Source organism: Pseudorca crassidens, chromosome 5, assembly GCF_039906515.1.
Source record: "Pseudorca crassidens isolate mPseCra1 chromosome 5, mPseCra1.hap1, whole genome shotgun sequence".
In the NCBI taxonomy this organism is placed as follows: domain Eukaryota; kingdom Metazoa; phylum Chordata; class Mammalia; order Artiodactyla; family Delphinidae; genus Pseudorca; species Pseudorca crassidens.
The window spans coordinates 142,459,944-142,480,437 of NC_090300.1; the positions used below are offsets into that span (position 1 = coordinate 142,459,944).

Genomic DNA, 20,494 nt, shown 5'->3' on the forward strand with positions numbered 1-20,494 from the left:
GACAGAAAGCTGTGCATATTCCTTTGTAATCCAAACACATGGAAACATTTTGTTAGCCTGCGAAAACCGAATGTGTATTGGGAATGTTAACTCTGTCCAAGTCACTGAAGTTCAGATGGCTCTTTGCCATTGGGTCAGCATTCTGCTTTCAGGGATAAAATGTTCTGAACTCCAGAATGTTTCCATAGAAAGTCCTTCTTTTCCTTTTCCTCATGGTATGTCATGACTCCTCATTATTCAGGAACAGATCATATATTGGTCTTAGGATGCCCTGAATTCAAGTCCTCTTTCCTTGGTTCTGTGCAGAGGACAGTTAAATGGCCCTCTCAGAGAGAAGACCCTCCCTTCCACAGGGGTCCCCAAGCCATTTCCTATAAATTCCACCACTAGGTATTAGCCAAACTCTTCTTTTTGTTTTGTTTTGCATTTAACAACCTGGAAGGACTATGTTTTGGTGTAACTACTTCCTAGAAATCAGTTCATTCTAGGAAGGCATTTTCTTCTCTTAATGGTAGAAACAGATATTCTAAAAATGATACATAAAGATCTTCCTGAAAGTTCCTGGGTTCATGTTAAAACGGTCAAATGACGTCTTAGGAAGATAGCCAAAAAAAGAAGTCCAATCTCTCCAGCATCCCTTGGTGTGCCTGTTAATTGGTTTCCCTCGCTAAGCCCAAGGTTGTAATGGCTCATTCAATTTTCGTTTAAGGGAATCACATGCAAGACCCCAGAGACCAATTCCTCCTTGACCTGCCCTGTTATAATCCCTAAATTCTCACTTTGGATTGGTCAAATGGCCATTCTCTTGTACTGCTGGAGTGAGCTGTAAATTGCTACAACCTTTCCAATGAACAATTCGGCAATACATTTCAAATGCCTTTTAAAAAACTGTGTGTATAGTCTCTAAACTAAAAATTCCACTTCTAGAAATTTATCCTTAGAAAATCATAGAGGAAGTGCGCAATGATTTATTTTCAAGGATGTTCTTTGTAGTGTTGTTTATAATAGCAAAACACTGGAAACACCCTAAATGTCCCAGAGAAAGAGAACTAGTTAAGTTGTTGTACATTTAGGAACAGTCCTGTGATATTTAGAAACTAAAAATTACACTGCGGAATGTAGGTATTGATATGAAAATTGTTCAAAATAGATTAAATTTAAACGTTTGAAACATTATGGTAGATTATATTTTGCAAAGAAATATAAACATATCCATGGAAAGAATTTTGGAGAGATATGCAGTGAAATGGCAACTACTGTCTCTGAAACAAAGGCAGTAGAGATTTAAAAGTTTTCTTTTCACTAAACTTTATCTTCTCTCTTTCCTACAATACACATATAATACTTGGGTTAAAAAGTTATTTTTAAAAATGTATTCTCTATATTTCAAAATCAAAACAAGGTTTTATAAAGGATTATATATATATATATAATATATATATATTTGTTAAAGTGTTTTTATAAAACTTTCAAGAGTATAATATTTTAATGTCACTTTCTTATACAGTTTGTTAATGGAAATTGCTTCGTTTGAAAAGAATAAAATTACACAAAGTCAGGTTACTCCTGTATCCTTTTGGAATTTGATCTCCATACCTCTGCCCTATACATTTATAAGCAAAGAATATTAAAAACAAAATATGGTCACTTGATAAGAGTAAATGAGATGTTCCTTTCCAACCTGTCCATAGGGTGCCATTACTCTGGACCTACTCTACAGGTGCAAAGAGAACAGTCTGCAAGGGGCAAGTCCAAACTCTTCAGCCTAAAGCACGTGACTCTTAGGTTTTGGGGCCCACCGTCTTAATAGGTATCATCCCCTGTCCTTCCCCTGTACTTCCCCTACACTCACTACCCGCTTTGGGTGTCTGTCCTCCACACTCTTGAGGTGTAAGCACTTATCGTGAATCTCTGGGCAGGGAACTGATAAAAAGACAGGAGGCCCTGTCCCTGCCCTGATGGCAGAGCCCACCCTGGGCTCCCCACAAACTCCCTGGGCCAGGCATGGATGGTGCCACTGTAGACAGTGTTGTTTAGGGTTCAGGTCAGTGTGTGGGGTCCCAGCTCACTCCTCAACTCCACAGAGCACCCAGTAGAAGCTTCCAGGTCTACTCCATGGCCCATGACAGGTCAGCAAAGTTTTCTTGCTTCTGACCCACCCGCCATAACAGAAGGGAGCTCACGAGGTCCCACAAGATTCAAAAGGCCTTATCTCTTTCCTCAACTATGCATGTGAAGGAGAAAGGGGAGGGGGCAACAGGATGAGCTCCAACCAAGGGTCAACTTTGCCTCTGTTCAGGGGTGGCATCCCACACCCTCTGCCCCAGGTAGTGATGCAGCTCAGAACCTGCCACCTAACCTCACGACTAAGCCTGGATTTTTGTGGTTTTCTGCTCATTTTATTATTATTTTTTTAATTGAAGTATAGTTGATTTACAAAGTTGTGTTAATTTCTGCTGTACAGCACAGTGATTCAGTTATACATATATATACATTCTTTTTCATATTCTTTTCCATTATGGTTTATCACAGGATATCGAATACAGTTCCCTGTGCCATACAGTAGGACCTTACTGGTTATCGATTTTATATATACTAGTTTGCATCTGCTAATCCCAAACTCCCAATACTTCCTTCCCCTATCTCCCTCCCCCTTGGCAACCGCAAGTCTGTTCTCCATGTCTGTGAGTCTGTTTCTGTTTCGCAGATAAGTTCATTTGTGTCCTATTTTAGATCCCACATATAAGTGATATCATATGGTATTTGTCTTTCTCTTTCTGACTTACTCCACTTAATATGATAATCTCTAGTTGCATCCATGTTGCTGCAAATGGCATTATTTTGCTCTGAGTAGTATTCCATTGTATGTATGTACCACATCTTCTTTACCCATTCATCTGTTGATGGACATTTATAAAACAATGTGCAGCCTCCAAGGACCCATAGGATAAAGACTAAGCTGAATTTAACTGAGTTATTGAGCATTTATAATATACACAAGTACTTCAAGGATTCAGAATTGGCCAAGACAAAGATGCTGAGAATCTACCGAGGTAGGCAGCCATGAAGACAACCCACAAAGCAGAATGAAATCTGTGTTATCCAAGCAGGACGGGAGTACAGAGAAGCAGCAACTGATCCCAACAAGGAAAAAAGGGAAAGGCTTCACCAGAAGGGTTTGGCTTGAGCCTGCATTAACAAAAAGGATTTTGACAGAAGTAGGGTGACAAAAGCAGAGAAGACCTTTAGTTTAGGGGAACAGCTTGAGCCCAGCTTCACACCCACAGAGGCATGAAATATCTGATGGTTTTGAGGGACATGTGAGAAGTTTGGTGTGGCTGGAGTGGAGGGTTTAAGAGGGAGCACAGAGACATAGGAGGATGGAAATGAAAGTTGGAGACAGATCAAGGAGAGCCTTGAGGATCTTGCTAAGAAGGCTAGACTTTATGATCTAGGAATTTCAGAGTCATTGAAAATGTCTGAGGAATCAAAGAATGTCTTAAGTTACATCAAGCACAGCAAAGTTGGTGATCAAATAAAAGGCTTTATTGGGAGCCAGAATACCCATATTTGGGCTCTGATTCAACCGTTCTTTAGATGTAAAAGTTAACCTCTCTAGAATTTGTTTTCTTCTTTCTGTGGGTAATTAAGTGAAATGTTAGGGGAAGAGAAAAGTAAATGAGATAACGTATGTGAAAGCACTTTGCCAACAATAACACATTACAGAGCAATAACGCAACCACGCACTGGATTTTGCATTGCAAACTCTGCTAAAATGAAATAAACAATCTATTATCACAGGGTCAGCCTCTTCCTCTAAACACAAAAGTCTGATTTATCACTTTATTTTAAGAAGTTTTCGGAGGTGCTTCTGTGAGATGAACCAAGAGCCACTACAGATAAGTTGTTTTGTTTTCAGCCCTCCAGTCCAATTGTTTTGAAAACATCTGTGTCATCACTCCACATTTCGTGGACATCAAAATGGTAAACCCCCATGGTACAGGGTAAAAGAAACAGGAAGCCATCTCTCTCTCTGCAGTTTCTTATTTGTACCTTAGATTACATGGTTAATATCCAAAAGTTTTACAAATGCTATTTCAGTAAACTGGGATTAAAACAATAAATAAAAGCAAAGCAGAGTTGCACCGTTTAAGGTTTGGGTGGGGAAGCAGGGGGAGGAGGGAAAAGCAGTGGGTGGGATTAGGGTTGAACATTTTTTTTACATTTCCCTGAAACTGGATTCTGCCCTAGTAGAGTTCCACTGCTGCCAGGAAAATATTAAGTAGATATTTAAATTAAGCAAAAGGATATTGCATTGCTGAAGACATACTGTGCCTTCTTGAAACAAAATACCTCATGTAGGCAAACATCCTGTTTCAGAGACCCCCAACCCCACCCCAGAGTAATGAATGAAAGCAAGATTAAGCAAGAACCAAATTGGTGATAATATAAGCTCTGAGTGTCATTTTTCTTGAACAATATCAATGTAAAATATTGGCTTCCAGAAAGAAAAATCACCCTTGGTAATGAAAAAATACCAACAAAAATAAAATGTACTTCTGAATCATATCAAAATCCTATGAGGTCTTTGTTTATAAAACCAGACCTTGGTGAGCCTGCCAGTCTGCTGTCCCACACACTCAGAAGCCTGCAAAAATAAGATTTAGCATGTTGCCTCCTCATTGGAACAGACTTTACATTTATAAAGAAGCTTAATAAAGAGAACTAGCTCACATTTGAGCTTCACTCCACAAGAAACTGAAATTTGAGCTCAAGTAAAGAGCCTATGTCAAGGTTACTTCTGAACCTTTTCATCTCCATACTATGAATGGGGCTCAGTTATTGTTTTGATAATTACTGATTTCTAATTTTACGACACTTTGGCCAGTGAAGGAGGTATAAGATACTGATTTTTTGAATACTGGTTGTTACTCCTTTGGTGGGCAATTTCTGCAAATTGACCATGCTTAAAAAGAAGGCTTATCTTCTAATTGTTGAGTGCAGGTTTCTATGAATAACCACTAGATCAAAATTAGTAATGCATATATAATTTTCATGTCATTGATCTATCAAAGACTGAGAAAGGCAAATTTAAATCTCTCACTAAGGTGGATTTGTCTATTTCTCTGTACAGTCCTTTATGTATTTTGAGGCTATGCTATTAGGTATATACAACTTTATCACTGTTATATATTCTTCATAAATGTAAACTGTTTTTATTATGTGATAACCCTCAACTTTCTCCAGTAATGTTTTCTGCTTTCTGTTTCCATTCTCGTCAGCTTTATTTTGACTGAAATTTAACTACTATATCTTATCCCATCTATTTGCTGTCATTCCTTCTCTGTGTTAGATGTTTGTGTAAATAGTATATACATAACTAACTTTAGAATAATTTTTAAAAATCTGCTTCATCACTTTCTGTCTTTAATGGCAAGTTTGGTCTACTTACATTTATTGTTACTGATAGATCTGATTTCTACCACTTTACGCTTTCTATTATTGCTATAGCTGTTCTTTATTTCTCCTTTCCAAATACCTGATTGGATTGATCTATTTTTCTTTGTTCCTTTTTGTTTCTCTACTTGTTAATCTTTAAACAAAATCTAAAGTTAATCACCAAATGTCCTTCTCCCAAAGAATGGAAGGAATTTAGGAACCCTCAACACTAGTCATTCATCCTTATAAGATAATGTTGGCCAGTATTTTTATTCTACCTTATTAGAGTCTGTAAAAGGTAAAAAAAGAAAGGTTAAGAGCCCAGAAGGTAACTAGAGTTTTGTCAGTTTCTCCCAGCTCACTGGAGATTTCCTTCTACTGCCCCTCTGTGCCCTGTTTTGTTGTTGAGAAGTCTGCTGTCCTCATAACTGTCATTATCTTCAGATAGCCTGTCTTTTTCTTTAGTGCTGGCTCTAAAGTACTTTGTCGTTGGTGTTCTTCAGTCTTACCATAATGTAATTAGAGAAGATGAATTCTTATTTATCCTTCTCTGACCGGTGTTTCCTGTATTTGGAGAATGGTGTTGTCCACCAATTTTGGGAAAGTCTTAGCTTTTATCTCTTCCAATATTTCATCTCTTCCGTTCTCTTTATTTTCTCTTGCTGGAACTTCTATTAGATCTACATAAGACATTACTATGAGTCCTTCCCAACTGTTGACTTTTTTTCTCATTTTCTACCCCTTTGTCATGTGCTGCACTCTGAAAACAATCTCAAGTCTCCCTTCTCTAATTCACTCTTTGATTTTTTCAGATCAACTGCTTAATCCATCTACTGAGTTTTTGGTATTTTTTTTTTGTTTGTTTGTTTTTGGTATTTTTTGACACTGAATTTTGAAAACTGTTTTGTGTTTCTAGGAATTCTATTGTTTCTTCCTTAAGATTATCTATTCTTTTCCATAATATCTGCTTCCTCTCTTTTTTGGTTTCTTCTTTTATGTATCTAGTCACTTTTAAATCTATTCACTTTATATTCTCTATCATACTTCAATTATCTAATATTCTTGAGGGTTTAATCTGTTGTTTCTGCTGAATCTTGGTCTTGGTAGATTGTTTCTTCCTGTTTTCAAAACTTGGGGTTGCAGAATCATTTTCTGTGGGTCTTTGTAGGAATTCTGTAAAGCCTGGATTGAAGGCAAGCTTCTCCAGGAAGATTTTGTACTTACTTCCTCCAGGTGCCCAAGGTTATCACTAGCTCATAACTACTTTTCAATGGTTAATTTCTGACTCAGGATTGTTGGACCACACAGTTGTGTGCATGTGTTTATAGGGTAAGGGGAGGGATCATGCCCAACTCCTGCTTTGTGCAAGACCAAGATCTCATTTCCTGCCCCTAATTAATCTTTAAAACCTAAATCTCTGTATTAATAGACATTGGAACCCCACCCCCATTCATGCCACCTAAGGCAACCAGGTGACAACATGAGAATGGGCTGCCCTGTTCTCAGTTCCCCCCTTTGTTTTAGTCCCTAAGAAATTCACTGACTTTCTTCTCAGTTCAGCTATGCATTTAAAAGGACGTTGGATTCTATGCATAATTTCCAGGTGCTCCACAAGAGATCCTTTTAAGTTCAATATTTTACTAGAACCAAGAGTCTTCTCTGCATATTTTTTACCCATTTACTTTAAAACTTTTCCATTTTCAATGCAGCTGTCAACCTAGCTCACACTATGCTCCACTTCATTCATTTATTAATTAATCAACTGTCAAAAGTTAATTGTACATATGAATTGCTCAATACCCTACAGCATAAAAACTGTAAAAAAAAGATGTGCCTACTTTAAACTCTCTGAGAATCAACAATTCCATTACGTATTTTATTCAAAACATACATGACTACACTATTTTTGTTGGGCTCTAAAGATACCTTTGAAACTCTGACATGCCAAAATATTTCAGTGGATGGAGACCTTCTTAACTCCTCTTGAGTGGATTATCTAGTTTGGGGATTTTGGTTTTCTTTATTTGTTCCCCCATTACCTCCCCTTAGTTATTCCGTGACAATGCTGCTTATGCCCATCATGTTTTAGAAATAGAGTGACTTGTTCCATTTCAAAGTCTCTCCCTGCTTGGGTTTTCTTTCTTTGCCCCTCTTTAAACGTTGGTGTCCCTGGAGTTTTGTCCTCGGTCCTCCATTCTCCTCACTTCATAGATATCCCTGGGCGTCTAGGCTCTCACATTCCAATTACAACACGCACGCTGTATTGGTTTCCAAAGGTTGCCATTAACAGAGGACCACATACTAAGTGGCTTAAAACAATAGGAACGTGGTCCCTCATAGTCCTGGAGGCTAGAAGTCTGAAATCAAGCTGTCAGGAGGGCTGTGCTCCCTCTGGGACTCTGGATAAAATTCTTCCTTTCCTCTTCCATATTCTGGTGGTGGCTGGCAATCCTCAGCGTTCCTTAGCTTGCAGCTGCATCCTTCCAATCTCTGCCTCCATCTTTACATGGCCTTCTCCCTGTGTCTTCACATCATCTTCTCTCCATGTATGTCTGGGTCCAAATGTCCCCTTTTGATAAGGACACCAGTCGTTTTATTAGGCCCACCCTTGTGACCTCATCTTGACTTGATCAAATCTGAAAATACTCTATTTCCAAATCGGGTCACATTCCAAGGCACCAGAAATTAGGACGTCGACATATTTTTTTGTGGGGGAACAATTCAACCCGTAATACACGCTTATCCCTTGAGCCTAGCGCTTTCTCCCAAACGCCTGACCAAATATGAAGAGAAGAGCTGCAATTTTTGGAGGTATCACTATAGCCCAAGCACTGTTGATGCACTTCACACATAGGTCTTATTTAATCCATACAGCACCATATGAGGTAGGCATTACTATCATCCTTATTGTAGTGGCAAAAAAACTAAGGATCAGCAAGATTAAATGACTTCCCAGAGCTAGAAAATGGCATAGTTTAGAACTCACGTGCAGTGACCCCATGATAAAGAATTTTAACCCTAGCTCTTCATGGGCCCACTGAACTGCCTTGTGGGTATCACATGGACATCTTAAGTACAGGATGAACCAAACCAGAATCATCTATCTTAGTTTTTTTTTTTACATTTACTAACATCCACCCAGCCATTCTTGCCAAATCAAAGCTATTTTCAATGCGATTCTTTTCTTGGTTTACAGGAAAAACAGAGAAATCATTATCATCATGGAAATGTAAAGGTTACGGGCTGAGCAACAGACGATCTTGAAAATCTCCTTTATCCCTTGACTTATTACTTACATCTCCTTTGAAAAGGCCATTTCAGAATCTACAACAATTTAACAAATTTATTCCACCATTCTATTACCTTGTGTTCTTCCTGGACATTTCTGATCATGTAGGATAGGAATAAGAGCTCAGACTATGGATTCAGACAGAACTGGGTTAGAATTCTGGCTCTCCACATCATTGGCTAGGACATCTTGGGCTACTATCTTATTTTCCCTAGTTTTAGTTTCTTTATCTGTAAAGTGAGAATAATAAATAGTCCCTAGACCATAGGATAGTTGTGGGATTTAAGTGAGATAATCCCTTTTTAATAAAGAACATGGCCAACTGCCTGACAACAGTGTGCACTCAACAGAGGGTGACTGTTGCTATTTCTGTCTTTATCATTTCAGTCACACGTATAACCCAATGGCAGTTTCCTCAATTCAGCTCACAGTTTAAAAATATAATTAGTTTTGACTTTAGGATTTAAGTTTTAGTTGGTCTGGTTGTTTAGTTGCTTGACTTAGCATAAAAAATTGTAACCAGAAGCTTATAGAAACACATTCCATAATGCAGACATAATGGGAGAGATCTTTGGAAGTGTTTAGAGGCATGACAAAGTAAAATAAAGAAATGTATAGTTTATAGAAAACAAATGTGTGGTTACCAAAGGGGAAAGGGAAGGAGGGGTACAAATTAGGGGTGTGGGATTAACAGAGACAAACTTTTACGTATAAAACAGATAAGCAACAAGGATAGACTGTATAGCACAGGGAATAATACCCATTATCTTATAATAACCTATCATGGAGTATAATCTTCAAAAATACCGAATCACTGTGTTATACACCTGAAACTAACACAACATTGTAAATCAACTATACTTCCATTAAAAAAAAAAAAATGTGTAGCTTTACCAAGAAGTTCTTTAAGTATAAATGAGCACAGGCCTGGGAATTGGCTCTGGTCTCACCCATCTCCGCGTGCGTCCTCGGGAAAGTTGTTTCACCTCCCTAGGGCTCGATTTTGTCATGTTTAAGAGTTTTATGATAGTTAATTGTATGTTTCCACTTGACTAGATCACGGGATGCCTAGATATTTAGTTAAACATTATTTCTGGGTGTGTCCGTGAGGGTGTTTCCAGAAGATACCAGCATCTGAATTGTGAGACTGAGTAAAGCACAGACAGGGAGAGGGGGACAGAGAGAGAGAAAGATTGGTTCTGCTTCTTTGGAGAACCCTGCCTAATACAAAGCTGAACGAAGATCACCAAGAATCTTGTACATCCGTCTCCTGTGATTCTGTGGTTCCCACTAACTAAAGCCGGATTCCCATTCACTCAAATAAATGCATGTTTACTGACTTCTGCACACGGGCCACGAGCTTGCTGCTTTGGCTGGTGGTGAAGAATATGCAAAAGACAAAATCACCAACTCAGGATGCTCACAATCTAATAGAACAGACAGGCTTATAAATAACTAAGTCTAATAAGATTAAATCGTAGTAATATGTTGGTCATCTGGGCTTGGTTGGAGAGTGTATTCTTCTATTGCTTGTTATTCGTCTGCTTTCAAGCCCAGCTTGGAGATGTCCTATGTAGAAAGGACCGTGTGCAGGTGATGAGAGACTTCTGCCACTCTGAAAACTCAAAATCCTGACTTTCTAAGAAACCAGACCAGCAAAGACTCACACTGAGCGTACGCTCTCTGTCTGCACTGAGCTGTTCGCTAATGTAACTCACTCTGTCCGTGGAGGATGTCACAAGAAGCAGGCTGGCACTACGTGGTACTGCCACTGAGGCAGGATGGTGGTCACGACTGTAGCCTCAGTGAAGCCCGAACAATAAGCCCAGGGATCCTGCTTTTAGGATTCTGCACCAATAAAAACATTGCCTTCCCTGTGAAACTTTTTTGAAAACAGGCATTAATTCCCCAAATGGCTCTTTTTACACTGGCCACCAGGAAGCTCAGAGCCATACTGGAAGCTTAGCTACAGCATATTGGCCAAGCTTGTGGCCAAAATGGCTGCATTCCTCCTTCATGAGACCTTGGTTTTCCATTAATATTTGTAATTGCCTTAGTACTGATCTCATACAAACAAACATCAGTTTCTAACTGATCAGTAGCTTGGTTCACATGATTATCAGTAGTTTAGTTCACAAGGCATCTCAAATCCTTCATGGAATTAAATGCTATGTCCAGTATACAGATGCATTATAGAATATAGTATAAAACCAAATAAAGTGTGGCAATGAAAGAATTGGTAAGACGTTGGCAGAGAAGCAATGAAGGTGCCAGCAGATCAAGGATGGCTTCCTAGACAAGGTGGATTTCAAAGATGCCTTGAAAAGTGAGAAGGATTTGTTAGCAGAGAGAGGAAGGGCATTCCATCAGAGGGAACAGCATGGGCGAGGACACTTGTGACAACGCAGCACAGGAGTAGAATGATGTGACTGGAGGGCAGGACAGGGTGGAGGCTGCAAAGGGATTTAGAAATCTTGTCATCAGGGAACAAAGGAAGCTTTTCTTTACTAGTCATGTTTACAGTCATCTTGTTCCTCAGCTATTTTGAAACATGTCTGAATCACTCATTTGAGCTCTTAATCATACTCTCTGCTGTCACGAATTACTTAACTTCATGTGGCTGGGTCTTATCTGCTTCTCACAGGCTTTGGTCATTTCCTCTGTGACTGGTGTGAGAGTAGCAAGTACCCAGTAAATACCTCACGCATTGAGTGGAAGTTACCCAGCAGGGAGGGCCTGAGGAAGACACAATACAAGAAGTTCTAGCCATGTGTGTTTGGGGGCCAGGAACAGGGGGTTTTAAATCACATAAGAGCTTTTATCCTTGGTGACTAGAATATTCTAAGTGCTCAGTAAATGAATGAATGAATGGATGGATGGATGGATGAATGAATGAATGGATGAATGAATGTATGCAGACAAGGAGCTAGTTAAAAGATGAACGTGGCAACTTTTTGTCTCTGAGACTTCTGACTCCCAAGAGCATTTGTGCTCAAAGTGGATATTTAGAAAATAAAAATAGAAGTGTTTGGGCTTCCCTGGTGGCGCAGTGGTTGAGAGTCCGCCTGCCGATGCAGGGGACACGGGTTCGTGCCCCGGTCCGGGAAGATTCCACATGCCGCGGAGCGGCTGTGCCCGTGAGCCATGGCCGCTGAGCCTGCGCGTCCGGAGCCTGTGCTCCGCAACAGGAGAGGCCACAACAGTTGAGAGGCCCGCGTACCGCAAAAAAAAAAAAAAAAAAAAAAAATAGAAGTGTCTGAAAAGCCCCATGCCTTAGCACCCATTTTAGGGAATAAAAATAAAGAAAAAGAAAAGTCTTCTCAAAATGATGTAAGCTGCTGAAACCAGAGGTTCTGTTGCATTTTGGTCAGCGTTCTGCAACTCTGAAGAAAAGTGGATGAAGACCGTGCCTTACTCTTTGCCAGCTCTCTCAGTTAGCACATCGCTGAGCATACTGTCAAGGCCAAAAAAATAACAGTGACTGCCGGAGGCCACCCGGCACACGGAGGGACAGCATCAGAGGCTGCAGAGGCTGCAGAGGCTTCATCAGACATCACAAAACTTACGTTCTCTAGAACATATTAGTTCCATTGTACAATGGGGACCCATTCTTTCTAAAAATCGATCTGTGTTCACAGCCTTGGTGAAGAAGAACTGGAAACACCACTTGGAAGTCAGATTCCCGGGTTGTCCCCGAGTTGTCTCGGCTGTTGATGGGAGCACAGTAAAATGTATAAGGCTGAGTATTGCGCTTGATCTGATCTGTCTGAATGGAGCTCAGCGCTGCCACCAATGAATGGAGCTGCGGGGCTTCTTCCTCAGCTCTCACACTGTGTTTTGTGCCTTCAATGGCCCTGTATTTCCCTTTGAGTGCCTTGATACAGGACCTTTACAGAATTTAGTGTGCCAGCCGACGACAGCCCCCAAAACACATCTGAAGGGAAAAGCTTTGGGACAATTCTTTCTTTTGCCAACTTCCTTTTCTAAATGATGCCTTTATTTCAAATAATGAAGGTGTATGAAAGCAAAATTGATTTAGTGTCTTCTATCTAGCTTAGAGCACCTCAAACCTTATAATTTATGAAAATCACACAGGAATGTGTTAACTATGTAAAATCCTCAACCCCACGCCAGGATTCATAAAATTTAGAGATGGGCATTTTTAAATCATAAGTCTCCCAGGGAACCCTGATGCAAGTGGTTCTGGTCACACTTGGGAGAAACATTTCCCAGTCAGCCTCCAAATTAAGCTGAGCCAGCAAAGAGCCATTTAACTGGGTCCCATGTCAGGGCCCCTCTTATTAAGACTGATTTCCCCGAATGATACTTTGATCTACAACTGTGAACATGAGAAAACAGCCCAACCCCCTGAGATGTAGACCCAGATATACAGATATTCACGCCAAATAGATAGATAGATAGACAGACAGGTATGATACATAGATATAAATGATAGAGACAGACAGATAAATGATAGATAGATATAGATAAATGATAGATATACAGATGATAGAAAGAATAGATGATAAAAGAGAAAGAAAGAAAGAAAGAAAGAGAGGGAGGAAAGAAGGAAGGAAGGAAGGAAAAAAGGAAGGGAGGAAGAGAGAGAAAGAAAGGAAGAACAGGTGTGATGTATTGTCTAACCACTACACTTTGAGGGGGAGGGGCACAATCACCAACCTTGCCAGGATGACAGGTGTAAGCCAGGGTTTCCCAGAATGTCTGGCAGCTCTACTGACTATTTTTCTTGTGACTTCCCTGTTACCTGCCTACAATAAACCAAGGAACCCATTTTTCCCTAGACTCAGAATTAATAGCTGGGCCACTTTCCCACATTTGTTTTCTTTTTATTCTAGGGACACTGAGGCATGTATTGATGGAAGCATCTTCACACAGCCTGCTGACACCTTGGACCCAAATAACACCCGCTTTCTGCAACTGTGCAGGATTTAAAAGCTTGCGTTAAAAATATATACATATATACACAAACATACAAACCCCCCTCCTGGTTTCACCGTCTGTTAAGTTCTTACTTTAGCCCCTGTTCTCTATCCGTTTACTCTGAATATGGATTCTTTCTTGTTCCTTTATTTATATTTGTGTGAGCTTCCTTAAATCCATTTTGAAACAAGGAGAGAGTGTAAATATATCCAATGAAGGTATACATTTATTCATTAGGGTTATTTTATGAGTTTCTTTAAAGCTCTTGAGTTAAAGACAGTGAGTCTCAAAACCAGGAACTTTGAGAAGTGAGGAATTCAGGTACAAGAGCCCAATCTGAACACAGACAATACCCCAAGTTCTGCTGTTTCTTCTCGCTAACACACCCACCTTCAGGCCAGTGTGTATCAGGACCATTTTTAGATCTAGGACATGAATGTCAGTATGTAGGTGATCGATGGTGCAAGTGCTTCAGAGTAAATAATGGGGTTTTTTTTTGGGGGGGGGGTTTGGTTATCTTTTTGATTTGCACTTATGAGTGCCAATCAATGTGTTTAAGTAGTAGGAACTATATGAACCAGTCAGAACCAGGTTTGGAGAATTCTACCTAAGTATACGGAGTTCTCTACAGCCAAAATGTGCCCAAGTGAGGTGCCTGGATCCCAGAGCTGGGGCCTAAGGTACAGAGGCAGCAGCTGACAGAGTGGTCCCCACGTCCTGCCATCTCTACACTGGGGAATTTTCTGGATGGTGCAACGCAGCTGTGTGTGTGTGTGTTCATCTGTGTGTCTGTGTATGAACACACACACGGGAGGCTTGACCAATAACTGAAAGGCTCACAACTTGCAAAACCAGCCACAAGGAGCTCTCTTACAAACACTGTCAACTGAATAACTGCCTCTGCATTGGCATGAAGCAACCAAAGGAGGGGACAGCTGAAAGAGGACCTTCTTCAGGAGATGAAACCAGCCTTTACACAGAAACTTAATATGAGCCAATCTGTGCAACCAGGCTTCCACCCAACTGACTGACATTTAATGAGCACCTACTACCTAGATCACAAATGGTGGATGCTTTGACTTGATTCAATTGCTTCTTTGCCTCTTTCCCATGTAAATATCTCTCCTGTTTTCTAAACAGTTTATTTCACATAGGAAGCCGCGAGTCTGGCCCTACTGGAAAGGATATTGATGACATCAAAGGCTATTGCTGGCAGGACAGAAATAGGACCTCGTCAGTTAAAAGGATATAATGGCACCAGGCTTAGCTCGTGGGTCTGCGATTCTATAGGGAACCCAGATAAGCATCTTTAACATGGGCCTCTCCTCAGATTGACTCTCTCACCTTAGAGAACTAAAAAGACTTTGTTTTGCGTAAACTGAAGAAAATACTTTCTTAAGGAGGAAGGCAAAGGGTGAGATGGGCCTGGACGGACATCCTCTGGGTTTCTGTCATCCCGTTCAGCATCAGCCAGTGTCCGAGGCAACAGCATCCCTGCCCTCCCAGTCCTCTCCAGGCACATGTCTGTTCTCAAGCCTTTTTTAGGTACCACACATCCCGGATGGGCATCTCGGACATCTGCTCTTCCATGTTTTTTCCCATTCAACAGGAAATGCCTCCTGTTCTAAGTCTCAGTAACAAGTAATGGGTCTCAGGAATGCAGCTTAGTTCCCATGATCAAACCAAATACACGCCCTCTGCATAAATGCCAACTGTCTTTCAAGAAACACGAAAACCAGCTTTGTCCCTCTCATACGGCACACTTGAGACTCTCCACTGTCTCCTATAAAAGCCTTACAACATGTGCTTCCAGATCAGGGACGGATGATCCCTTTCGTACCTATAACTGCATCAAATCATTTTGCTGCAAAGCCACACAGTGACAACCCTGAAGAGAAACCCAGTCCAGGAACCCAAGTCAGAGGTGTTGCCAAGGACTCTGCACTCTGAACTCTCCTGTTCGGAAAGCAACGGGAACGGAAGTCCAGTGGGTGTGACCTGATGCAGAAGGAGGGGCAGGGGTGGGAATCACGCCACAGAGGGGATTTGAACCCGTCTGCCATCACACTTCATGGAGATGAATAGAGGTGACTTCTGCGGCAAGGGAGAATCAAGTTTGCACCAACCTCACCCATGCACACCTCTTATTACTCCAGCAACAAGGGGCAGCCCGGACAGGACTACCCAGTGGCTAGGCACCCCTTCATCCATTCCTCCCTCAGTTAATATTCATTGAGCACCTAGTACACACCAGGTACTGCACCTGGCCATGGAGGTAGGGCCTTTGTGGGGCTTACATTCTATTGAGGGAGGAGATAATAAGAGAGCTTTCACATAAATGTCCACTATAGTGACAGATGGGAATAAAGGCAATAAAGGAAAATGAAGCAGGTGGGGGGTTGAGAGTCACTGGGTGGAGTGGGGAGGGGGCGACTCTGGATGGAGTGGTCAGGAAAGGCTTCTGAAGAGATGTTTGCACAGAGCCCCGGTGAAGGACAGAACTCCCTGGAACCAAGGGGGTTTCGGGCTGAGGCGACAGCCAGTTCAGCCCCTGAGGCAGAACAAGAGGGGGACCAGGAGGCTGCAGTGGGTGATGGGAGGGAACTGGCAGGGCTACTGCAAGGGGCTGAGATTCATTCCAACCCCCCCTCCCCCCCGAAAGGAAGAGAACGAAGGAGTCAGAAGGGCCTGAGCTCTAACTCGGCCTCTTATTAACTGCAGGCTGACCTCTCCAAGCTTCAGTTTCCTCATCAGGGCACTTGTGACAAAGACACTACCTATTTCCCAAGATTTCATGACACCAAACTTTCTATGTCTGCACATCGCTCACCAAATACCTAATATAGAGTCAGGACCCACTGAGTTGTCACCGTTGCTATTGTGGTGATATTTTTGGTTTTGTGTAGTGCATTTCCTCTGAGGAGGTTTAAGGCATCCTTCCTATTACCTTTAGTTTTGCTAAATAAATAAATTCCTGGCATTCTCCTCAAATCCAGAGCCATTGTTTTGGCTTGGGTTTAGAACTACTTCTGGTAAAGAATTTTTCTGGCTCTCAGAGTCTGTGTTATATGTCAGTGATAGCTGGAATTTCAGAGTTTGAGATCAAACAATATAGGGCTCCCAACTGTTAATTTTGCTAGATAAAACAAACTTTTAAAGCCTACCTTCTATTATAAATAGCACCTCATAAAAGGAAGGATATTTAACACCAAATAACCTCAGAGAAAAGCCAGTTCTTCCTTAGAGAGGTCACTTTTCATGGATTCTCTCTCTCTCTCTCTCTCTCTCTCTCTCTCTCTCTTTCACACACACACACACACACACACACACACACACACATACACACCAAGAGCAGTGAACATTTCACTGTGGGTGGACCAACTTCTGCCGGCTTCCATTTACAACCATTGCTCCAGGCAGTGGAGGGTGACCAATGCCAAGGGCAAGAAGAGAGAGCCGAATGAAGTTCTAGGAAGGCGTGGGTCGCTGACCGAGCCTCTGACCTGCTGGGACGATAACTCGGCGCTCGTTCGTGGTCATGTTTGGGGGCGGCATATGCTTCTCCTCCATGTAGCCGCTGTAATTCATCCCGACAGTGTCCGTGCTACCCACCATCTTCCCTCCTTTGGCCATGCTGCATTCATCGGGGGAGTTCCTGGAGGGGAAGAAGACACATCCTTCCATTATTGCGGCAACCCAGAGCCCTCCTCCCTGTCTCCACATGATACCCAGAGAAGCAAGGAGGGGCAAGGTGGAGGGGTGTGAGGAAGGGCGAGGAGACTGTGAAAAGACAAATGCAGTGTCTGTGATGAACTGAATGGCTGTGTTTCTTCCAAATTTATATTTTGAAGCTTTAATCCCCACATGATGGCATTTGGAGGTGGGGCCTTGGGGAGATAATTAAGTTTACACAAGGTCCTGAGGGTGAGGCCCCTATGATGGGGTTAGTGGCCCTTATAAGAAGGCAAAGAGACCAGATACCTCACTCTGTCTCTGTCTCTCTCCTCTTTGCCACTGAGTTTACAGTGAGAAGGTGGCCATCCTCCACCCAAGAAGAGAGCTGTCTCCAGACATCAACCCTGCCAGCAACTTGATCTTTGACTTCCAGTCTACAGAACTGTTATTTAAGCACCCACCCCCCACTGCCCCAGTCCATGGTATTTTGTGATGGCAGCCCGAGCAGACTAAGACAGTGCCCCTGCTCAGTGGAAGCAGAGGGCAGGCACGTGGGAAGCAAAGCTGCCACCTGGCTTCTATTTCTCCAGCCAGCTCCTTCTGAAACTGTTGTGTCAAACCCCCTTCCGTGACAACTGACTGGAAACACTTGCAAGGAGCAGGGAACTGGCGCTTGTTCTCCCCGTGTGACTGTAAACAGGCCACGCACACAGATGCTGGGAGACGACCCTCAGCAAGGTTTATCCTAGAGCGCATGCCTCTTCACAACCTCAGAACGAAATCCTTGTTCTCAATTTCAAATCCCTGCAGCCAATCTTTAGACACAGAGTTTGAAGGCCCCCAGTGTTCCTGGCTTAGGTGCAGGCAGGAAGATCAGAGGAGGGAGAAGGACAGGGGACCCCAGCAGCCCTGTAGGACTAGGATTGGTGGGGGGGGAACCAGCTATGCGCCTGCAGAAAGGAGTCAGCTGCTGGGCCTTGGGGAACAGCTCACAGGGCTGCTGTTCGTTAAGATAGCCATGGCCTCTTGGACAAAGACAAACCTGCCTTTCTAAAAAAAGAAAAAAGGGGAATATAAATTTTTAAGTGAGACTGGAAAGTTATTGGACATGGTGAAATCATACATAATGGGGAAACTCCAAACAGAAAATGCAGTTTAACCAGGAAACAGAAAAATGTTTTTTTCTGAGGGATCTTGATGGTTGGGTTATGTCTTCTAAGGTGGATTTCTAGAAATTTCCTCTCAAGTGCTACCCAACACAGGATTCTTCATACTCTTAGGAATCTACGCATCTCCATTGGATGTTAGATTTCCATCCCCATGTCTGCGGCCCTGATGGTTGTGGGCTCCACTCCAGTGAGCCTTCCTTTGTCTCCTCCACACTTTGTTTGCTGGAACTCTGCAGCCAATTTGCAGAATCTTGGAACTATAGGCCTGGCATGGACATGACCTTCAAGTCAGAGATGGTCTGAGGCATTGAGGCAGAAGGGCACTCTCTGGGCGGGGCAGCACTGAGGTGGGGTGGAAAAGGTCATTCTAGACCCAAGAGCCACGGCAGGGGTGTGGACAGGAAGAGCAGACCAAAGGCCCTGGAAAGAGTTTGTTCAGCGTCTGGGAACTCTGAAAATACAGATTTGTTCTCAGCATCCCTTGCACATGTCTGGTGCTGATGGAGGGAGCTTAGGGCTGATGATGAGGAAGAAGCAGGTATGTCTGTGCATGGAGGTTATAGTTGGGGTCATCCAGGACTAAGTTCCTACCATGGGCCTGGAAATACACAGCCCTGTTTCATGGCATCCTCACAGCTGTACTAACATGAAGGAAATTTAAAAATAATAGCAGTCGGAGTTCCCACGGTGCAAACCCTCTATATTTCCAATGCTGCCTACACGTGCATTATTTCCTCTTGATGCTGTTTTTCCTGGCTTCCAACATTTATCTCTAAAAGACCCATCCTAATATCAAAACACTGAATGTCTTCACTTGAGACTTAGTTTCCTTTCCCTTTGGAAAATTCCATCAGTTGAGTGGAGTATGTATGTTTTGGTCCGTTGGTCTCAAGGAGAGAAGTTACTAGGGAAGAGAGTTAAAGGGGTTTGTTTCTTTAGGAAAGAGACTTTACATGTTACTTAGGTGATGAGTGTCACTCAAGTAACATCTGTAAGATCTAAGATGAGCACTGTTCAGATTCATTCGTTCACTCCTCCATTTAGACTATTTTTTATTGAGTGCCTGCTGTATATCAGGCACCATAAATTCTTTCTTCTCCAGCAAGGCAGTTATCCATCTAAAAAGTTAAAAGTCAAAGAGATGTATAGAATTATAGAAAGAGGAAACATGGGGGATTATGGACCATACGTTCCAACTCTCCCATTTTCTTACAATTCAATTGTTCAATTTCCATCTCTGAGGACGAAAGCTCTAGGAACAAATCAGTTTTCCCATGGCATTAAAATAGATCCCTCATCAAATACAGAGATATAATGAGCTATTAAATTGCATTTTACCAGAGCTTTCCAAAAATATGTGTAAGTATTTAAAACAGGGGCAGTCTTCAATATGGTTACTTTGTCTTCATCTTATAACCAGAAGACATAATTCATCTCATTAAGCTTTTCCAGCCAGCTTTCATTGTGAAAAAAAGCAGCAGAATGAAACCCTATTTTCAAACGTTGTACCCTCAGTTCAGTAAAAAAAATTGTCTTTTTTCCACTGTATTTTGTTTTAGCTTCAGAGGAAGACAGAAGGGAACCATGTTTGTGATCACTTCAAATAGTTTTTGAATCTAAGTAATAAATCTAACAGAACTCCAACCTCAAAGAGGGGAGAGGTCACCCCATAGGGCCACTGACATACGAGACTCAAGGCAGGTATTCAATAAATACTGGTTAAAGGGGCCCCAGGTCATTCGCCTTGTTTATTCTCTTGGAAATTTTAATAGCAAAAGAGTAGCATATATATATGTCACTGTGTTCTGAGAGCTCAACAGTTACCAATCCTCAGAACAGCCTGGTGCAGCGGCTGCTGGCATTAGCTCCCTTTCTCAGATGTGTAAACTGATGACACAAAAGAGAAGGGAATTGCTCCAGGTCTCAGAGCCAGGAGGAGGCAGAACAGAGGCTTGAAGCTGGGCAGCCTCTACTCACTGGC

At 42.0% G+C, this 20,494-nt stretch overlaps 1 protein-coding gene across 8 annotated transcripts in view; it reads right to left on the reverse strand.

The window, feature by feature from the left end:
* The window catches only part of ERG (ETS transcription factor ERG), a 280,009-nt gene that overhangs the window by 24,545 nt on the left and 234,970 nt on the right, over nucleotides 1–20,494 (reverse strand). For all 8 annotated transcript variants that reach the window (XM_067739501.1, XM_067739500.1, XM_067739494.1 and 5 more), the window contains one exon: nucleotides 17,173–17,324. In XM_067739501.1, coding sequence (XP_067595602.1) covers nucleotides 17,173–17,324 — 152 coding nt within the window. The remainder of the gene's footprint in view (nucleotides 1–17,172; nucleotides 17,325–20,494) is intronic.